Source organism: Anser brachyrhynchus (assembly GCF_964034855.1).
Source record: "Anser brachyrhynchus genome assembly, chromosome: 1".
NCBI classification, from domain to species: domain Eukaryota; kingdom Metazoa; phylum Chordata; class Aves; order Anseriformes; family Anatidae; genus Anser; species Anser brachyrhynchus.
The window spans coordinates 33,187,061-33,194,874 of NC_137694.1; the positions used below are offsets into that span (position 1 = coordinate 33,187,061).

The 7,814-nt window shown below is 39.9% G+C and overlaps 1 protein-coding gene across 7 annotated transcripts in view; it reads left to right on the top strand.

Annotated features, from left to right (window-relative positions):
• The window catches only part of ANO6 (anoctamin 6), a 78,012-nt gene that overhangs the window by 54,209 nt on the left and 15,989 nt on the right, over window positions 1–7,814 (top strand). For all 7 annotated transcript variants that reach the window (XR_013945130.1, XR_013945131.1, XR_013945132.1 and 4 more), the window contains 5 exons: window positions 1,583–1,728; window positions 3,162–3,239; window positions 4,750–4,975; window positions 5,849–6,018; window positions 6,592–6,689. Coding sequence is in view for 3 of the 7 variants with exons in the window: in XM_080576679.1 (XP_080432805.1) it covers window positions 1,583–1,728; window positions 3,162–3,239; window positions 4,750–4,975; window positions 5,849–6,018; window positions 6,592–6,689 (718 nt within the window). In the remaining 4 variants the exon portion in view is untranslated. The remainder of the gene's footprint in view (window positions 1–1,582; window positions 1,729–3,161; window positions 3,240–4,749; window positions 4,976–5,848; window positions 6,019–6,591; window positions 6,690–7,814) is intronic.

The window sequence follows — 7,814 nt, forward strand, 5'->3', positions numbered from 1 at the left end:
CCAGTAGAAGGTGTTTTTGTACTGGCGCTGTGGGAGCTGCCCCTGTGTTATGAGCCCTCCTTTTGCTGTTACCACAGGTGGGGGCCCTGCACCCCTGCCCTCCCCAGCAGCAGCTGGATTTACAGCTGGAGCAAATCAGGGCAGCACGAAGTTTCCTGTGAGTGGGCTGGGGCCCCAGCTGGCACTCATAAGTTCCTATAAGAAGTTCTGCTTGCTCTGCAGGCAGAGGCAGATGTGATCCTCTGGCTGACTGCTTGGAGCAGTCTTTGTGCTTGTAAGCATGAGGTAGCAGAGAAATCCTTGTGAAAGAGGCTCCTGAGTAATCAGGGTGGGAGGATTTCCTGAGGTTTGGCCTGTATGCAGATGGCAAGGTCATCTCACAGCTCAGCCCGTGGAGGTTACTGATTTTTAAATGCTTCAGTCTGGGATTTATTGACCACACCTGATTTTCGAATCGACCTTTAATGTTCGGACATGTAACTGCATGCCATCGATGTTTCATCATTCGGGATGAGGTGCCAGACTTTTGGAAAAAGAAACAACAATAAAAAAATTAGGGGTTAATTACTCCCAGATAATGGGAGAAATGAGAGAAGTGGTGAAGGGATGCTCACTCCTCCTGGAGGCAGTGCTGCAGAGCCATTAAATCTGAGGATGTGCTGTTGTCAGTAGTAAAGCATCCCCTTGCTCTGGGGAGCATTGCCTTGACACCCATGTCCTGAGCCTCCAGCCTTCTCAGCCGGGTCTGTCATTGCCACTGATGCCAGGCCTGTCTGTATCACATCTCAGGCTGAGATAATGAGTTTGGCTGGACTGATGTCTTTTGAGCACCGCTTAGGCATCTGTGTACCTGATCCCCCTAGTGCTTGCAGCCCCATCTGTGTATCCGATCCCCTTAGTGCTTCCAGCCCCAGGAGCACAGTCCAGGGAAACTCCTGCCCCAGCCCAAAGGGTTTCAAAGCTCCATGCCATGCAAAAAGATCTGCAGCTGCCTCAGATTCATGCTAGCAGAGGAAGAAAGTTGTGTTTAAGCAGTTTTGCCTGAGCTAGCATCATTGGTTCACATGGTCTGTGAGCTGATCATTTGTCCACACAAAAATTGCAGATTGAACAAATACAAGCTTTTACCTGTGGCAATTTTTGGCATACTGAGGTTTTCTTTTTGAGAAATCCAGCATTCTCCAGCATTTTGTCTTCATCTATCCAAACAGCTTGCTTTCTTATGTATCCCACGATAAACTTTTTCAAAAATAGTCAGTAATATGAAATCCAAAGTGTTTATATTTCAGCTTTAGGCAGAAAGAAAATAAATGTATGTGAGTTCTTTAGCATGTGCTTGCAACAGCACTTGTCCCAGGTTTCTCTTATTAGAGTACCTAAACATCCAAAGCAGTAATTCCATAAAGAAGCAGGTCCAGTTATTTTCTCCCCCACAGGTACTTGGCACCATCACGCCAGTCAATAAGGGTTTAACTCCATGTCTGTCGAAAATTGTATGGAAAACTGAGCCACATGTTATAGCCCAGAGGTTCAGTGTCCAGCAACCACATGATATTGCTCTCTTTGTTTGTCTCCTGGACAGTTACTTTGTTTTTGGAGTTTTGGAAGCGAAGGCAGGCTGAACTGGAGTATGAATGGGACACGGTTGAGTATTTGGAGCAAGAAGAACAAGTGCGCCCCGAATATGAAGCTCAATGTACTCATGTGGTAATGAATGAAATCACACAGGTAAGGAATAATTTGGTAACCGGTCACAGCTACTGCAATAGGCATGTTTTGAGAGTGTGCTATGAAAATGATGAATCTGGACTGGAGCTCTATAAGGTGATTCAGGGAGAGCTGATAAGCTGGCCTGAGAATAGTGAGCTTATAAATTCCAGATGTGTGGAAAGGAATTAGTACCTGACTCTAGGCACCTTGTAGGTGCTTGTTGGAGGAGCTACTGAGGCTCCTGTGTCATTAATGAAGAGAAGTAGGCGTTGTACCTAGCTTAGGAGACTAAGTCTACCTTATTAAATGCCCAAATCAAAGATTCTGTGCTGCTGCAAGAGACCAAGATCACAGAGCACTTGCTATCTTTAACTAAGAATACATCAGGAAAAAGGGTGAAATGGAGCAAAGGATGTTACACTATGTATAAAGACAAGACTTACTTTTTTTAACCAAAAATATTTCTGTTTGAAACATGTATAAATAGTTATTGTTGCCAAGTGCATGTGGATGCAACTACAATTAATAACAGTAAACTCACGAGGACAAGGGTAATCCTCAATTCAATGAAGTAGGATTCATATCTATGAGGATCTTAGTTTAAATCTCTATTTATTATACATTTTGAGTAGCTTCAACTTCTGTAGCTCACTCCAGCTCAGCTTCACTTTTTATCGTTCTCTGTCAATATATTACTCTGGTATTTATCAGATCATTTGCATTGCTTTCACATTCCATCCATATTACACTAATGTTTATTAGACAGCACTTGAAAAGTTTCAAAATTAACTGGCATAGTTGAAACTATCCAATATAGCTCTTCTTTTTATATCTTGTACTACAAAAAAGAAAAAAATTATTCTATTTAAAAGCTTATAAACCTATGCCACCTTTAATATATAAAGTCTTAGCTAGAAAGTTCCTTTCAGACAATTCAAAGAGTGATGAATATGTTAAAAGATAATGGTTTTGCTCTTCAGAGATCCTATAGAGACTCAGTGATTTTTCACACCACCACATTGAAGTAGACATTTTCCCTTTGAGAAATATAAAGATCGAGAACCAAAATTTTAGTGCATGCTAATTTCAGCCCATGAAGTTTGAAAGCCAATGGTGTGGATACCATGGCCAGCCAAGAAGGATGGGTCCATTCAAAAGGACTATGCAGCCAGGCATAGCTGAAGTCAGTACGAGCTGAGCACACACAGCCACTGTGGAAGTCATTTTTATCTTAGAATGGACAGTAAAAAGAGACACCTGTAATCAGATAGGACTTTTGAAATCATGAATAAATGTGGGTTCCATGGATAACAAAGCAGGAAAGAAAAAAAAGGCAGGGATTTCTTTTCTTTTTTTCTACCCTCAGTATCACAAAGGGCTAATTAGAGTAAAAAAGAAGATACGAAGAAAAGATCGGGTGCATCCTTGATCTGTTTCTGAATCTTTTACAGCAAGAAGAACATGTGCCATACACTGCCTGTGGGAAGTGCATACGTATGACTTTCTGTGCAAGTGCAGTCTTCTTCTGGGTAAAGTTCTTTTATTCTTTCACCTCATGAATTCGCTTCTTCAGTAAATGTCTTAAAAAAAAAAAAAAACCTTAACCGGAACAAAAGGTATCAAAAGAATAGGATCAGCTGGATTTCCATCTGATGCATAAGACAAGACCATAAAGTATGGACCCACATGGACAAGGTAGTTTTAGTCACCATTAGAATACAGTCAATAGAAAATATGTATCAAAATATCCCACAGCTGTAGCTTGTGAATGTGGTCCATTGTTTTTTCCCTCATTACTTTAAGATAAATGTCTTTACTTTTGTGGGGGAAGTAGTGGCAAGGGGTTTTTTTATATGCTGTCCTCCCTGCCGGTGTCCGTCCTACTTGCTCCAGCCATTTGGTTCAGTATTGTGTCTAACAGCACTGAACCTCTTTCAGGTTTTTTGTTTCACTTAGAAGAGCAAAGCTGGGAGCTCTTTAATCTTCCAGAGCTGCTGCTTTAATTAAAACTAAAACTTGAAAGAAATCCAGTCACCCATGAAACAATAGATAACACGGTGAGCATGTCCAGAGAAGTTGTTGCCTTGAAAAGCTCAGTGTTTTAGCATGCTGCTTGTTCTCCTCGCCTGTAGCACAAGCAGCAGCTGGGAAAGAACTCGTCCTAGATAACACAAGACAGAGCAGCACCAAGGCAGTGGTGGCTGGCAGCCTGGGGGAGCCTCAGTTAAACCAACTGAAACACAAAGAGAAGAAGACTGGCTTGCTGTTGGGTTTAAATAAACTTCAGGACTTCAGACTGAAAGGAAGAGATTTGATCTACTTTTGTCATTGTGTTACTGTACTCTCTTATTATGTGCTGGGAGTGTGGAAGTAGGCAAATTTATGGCATTTTGCAGCAAGGATAGTAAGTAAAAGATTCCCAGCTCCTAGGATCTTAATCTGAATGAGAACTAGCAAGAAAGAGAAGCAGAAAGAAAAGAGATGGCAAGTAATATGGGGTGTCTGGATTACAACTCTTGCATGTCACATCACTTGGCTTAAAATGTGTCTGTTTCTTCAACGGGTCTGTAGTCTGCAATATTATCAGGTGTAAGAGCATCTACAGCCCCCTCCATGGTCAGGGCAGACCTAGCACATTTGCCGCCCTGCTAGCACATTTGCAGTCCTGATAATTGCCTGGTGTCAAGAGAGGGAGGTTTCTTCCTAACTCCTGGAGCCATCGCATGCCTCGAGGCATTAGATTTGATTACGCATCTCATGATCTTAGCTCGCATGGCAACAAGGCTTGTTATTAGTCATAAAACAGACCATCTCTTTTTGTTACTGCAGATTGACTGTGATACATGAAAAATGCTTCTTTTATGGATTCTAGATTTATTGCCTTCTATGTTATTTGAGACTCCTCTTGCACTCATCTTGTGTGATGGAATAAAAGGCACACAATCACTTTCTTTTGCCTATTGTAAAATGCATTTCAGACTAACTTTTCCCCAAAGCCAGTGGTTCAACATTAACATATTTCTTACATTCTCTTGGCAGATTCTTTTGATTATTGCTTCAGTTATTGGAATCATTGTCTACAGGCTCTCCGTTTTCCTGGTGTTTTCTGCCACATTGTCACGGCACATTAATGGCACACAAGCAATCCACAAGTACCTGACTCCACAGACAGCCACCTCAGTAACTGCTTCACTCATCAGCTTTGTAGTCATTATGGTTCTCAACATCATCTATGAAAAAGTAGCAATCCTGATTACTGACTTCGGTATGTCTCTTCTATGCCTCAGATTGAAATTTTGGCTTAAATAACAAGCAAAAAGAACATTTATATCTAAAGGAAGAATGCCAGTGAATGAATACCTCTACCACGTATTTCAGAATTTTCCCACCAAATTATACAATGCCATACAGAATTTTTAAAATACAAATTTTTCTCAGTATCAAAGGAATATGATATTCTGATCTTTGCCTGAAAACTCCTTGTATAGCCAGCATGGAAGATGAAAGATGCTTGTAAAACAGACAAAGCAAAGAAAATTACTATAATAACCAAGCTTTATGAAAACAGATCAGTAACGCATAACACATTCGATTACATTAGCTTTTGTTTATGAGGAGAATAGCTATTTTCTTGTAAATAAATGAAATAGGGTCACTGTTCCAAAGCTAGATACTATTCCCTTGTTATTAAATAGATAAACAGTAACAAATATTATTATTCTTTATATCCAGGCCATCAGCATTAAAGTAGCTATTTACTTCAGATGTGTGTGGTGTTTTAATATAGTTTCATTTAATACTGTTTCATCAGTTCAAAGTGTTACACTTGCATCTCTCCCAAGTGTGCTGGATTTGGAAGAGTCTTTTCCTGAGTTATTAGTATTTTTGCTTGCTCTTTTTCTTTATCATCAGAGAACAAATTCTTTCCTTTTTACAACCCATATAGTTTTAGAATTAGCATAATAGGTACGGTATACATAGGGATTATATACAATCTAATTCATAATGCTTTCAGTCATATTAAGGAATACAAGGCACACACATACTTTTCCAGCTGGGGCTCCAAAGCAGCTTGTAGGTAACTTGTAGGTTGGGCTTTTTTTTTTTTTAATTATTTGTTGTGTTTTTTTAATTGCAGAGCTTCCAAGGACACAGACCGATTATGAAAACAGTCTGACCACAAAGATGTTCTTGTTCCAGTTTGTCAACTACTATTCTTCGTGCTTCTACATAGCCTTCTTTAAGGGTAAATTCGTAGGTCACCCTGGAAATCCTGTCTATTGGCTAGGAAAGTATCGCAATGAAGAGGTAAGAATATATCCTAGTGCTTGCTTTTAAAAACAAGAGCCATTAGTCCAGGTATTCTTCTGCACTTTGGGTTGTATAATGTGGTAGTACGTATTTAACACGAGGGTTCAAAAAGTGACTGCTTCCCAAGCCACTTGCCTCCTTAGTATAAATGAAAATGATGCAAGACCAGCTGGGCTTAGAAATGTATTATTTGTACCCAGAGAAGCTCATTTTCCTCTGGTCCAACTATCTGTAAATCAGCACACAGGGGAACAGGAGCACATGCAGGAACATCAGTAGATGCACTCCTGTTCTGATCCTCACCTGATGACAGTGCAGTACAAAGCTGCATGGCTTCACCTGGTATTTAATGCTTTTAGTAGTGTCCTGTCAACCTATCACATGTGATCATATTTGGCCTGCAATCGGCTCTTGTATTAATTGCTGGAAAGGTTTGCCTAAATAGTCTTCCTGTATAGCTTAAAGAAATGTTATCACAATAAACCAGGAATTCATTATTTTAAATGCTTCATTCATGCCTGAAAAGTTTCCCAACTTCTTTTTTTTTTTCATGTTTCTCCCAACCTTTAGTGTGATCCAGGTGGATGTCTCCTTGAACTCACAACTCAGCTTGCCATCATAGTAGGAGGTAAAGCAATCTGGAACAACATTCAAGAAGTGCTTCTTCCGTAAGTTCAAACTATTAAGGAATCTGCTCTTTCATATTTGAAAGATGCTGCTTTTACTTGACATGTTCAGGCATTTGGCCACTAAATTTGAAGTGAGCATATTGTATTCTGAAAGAACAAGACTAGTCTTTTGGGGCCTTTTTAGACAGTTTGGATATTTTCGCTCTGGTAGTTTTGAGCTCCTGTCTCTGTCATTTTGACTGATTTTAGTTCTAATCAGAAGTGTTTCCCTTGTCTGCAGATCAGATTTAACGTGTTTCAGGCTGTATACTTAAAAATGAGGCAACAGAAGTGCTGAAAATATTGAACTAAGTACGGTTGCTTAATATTGAATGGAATGACTGGTTATACATTTAAAAATTATGCATACTTTACTAATTTAACTCATTTAGTTTTATGGTTAGTTTTGAATTTCATAGTCCATAAATATTCTCTTTTAGAGTCGCAGATCTTTGGAAGGTCATGTTTAATGTAAACAAGAAGCAAAGATGCAAAGATCTTCTCTAGATGAAGATACTATCCAGGGCTCTGTTCCAGCTCCCAGGACTTGCTGTTTATTTTATGCTGATCAGTGACTATTTATATCACTTGGAGTAGGGAACTCCCAGTTTGCTTATGCCCTCCTGAATGCCATAAACACCAGACCACAACATCATATTCCCTCTGGTTGCAGTTCTTCCAAGCCCTTTTGCTGCACAGCAAAGGGACTTCAAAGCATATCATAAATACTGTGTAGGGTTGAGACTAGGGTGCTTTGCTGAGTTATGGTTCCTCCATACCCAAATGCTCTGTATATGCTTATATTTTTTTGATTGTAGTCTATTGACTACTGAAAATACCTACATCCAGTTCACCAGTTTTCTTAAATTTGCATGTAAGCCTTTCAGTCACAAATATCAATCCCAGAGAAAGTGACGGAGCAGCTAATCCAGGCACAAGAAAGTCATCGGGAGTAGCCTTTGACACTGTCACCTGTAAGATCCTCACAGACAAACTGTTGATGTATGGGATGAACAGACAGTGAGGTGGATCACGTCTAACTAGAGGTCTACATTTAACTTCATTTTCTGCTACCCTGAATTTTTTGTGGTCATTCACTTGCACAACATAAGTATAAACCACTAC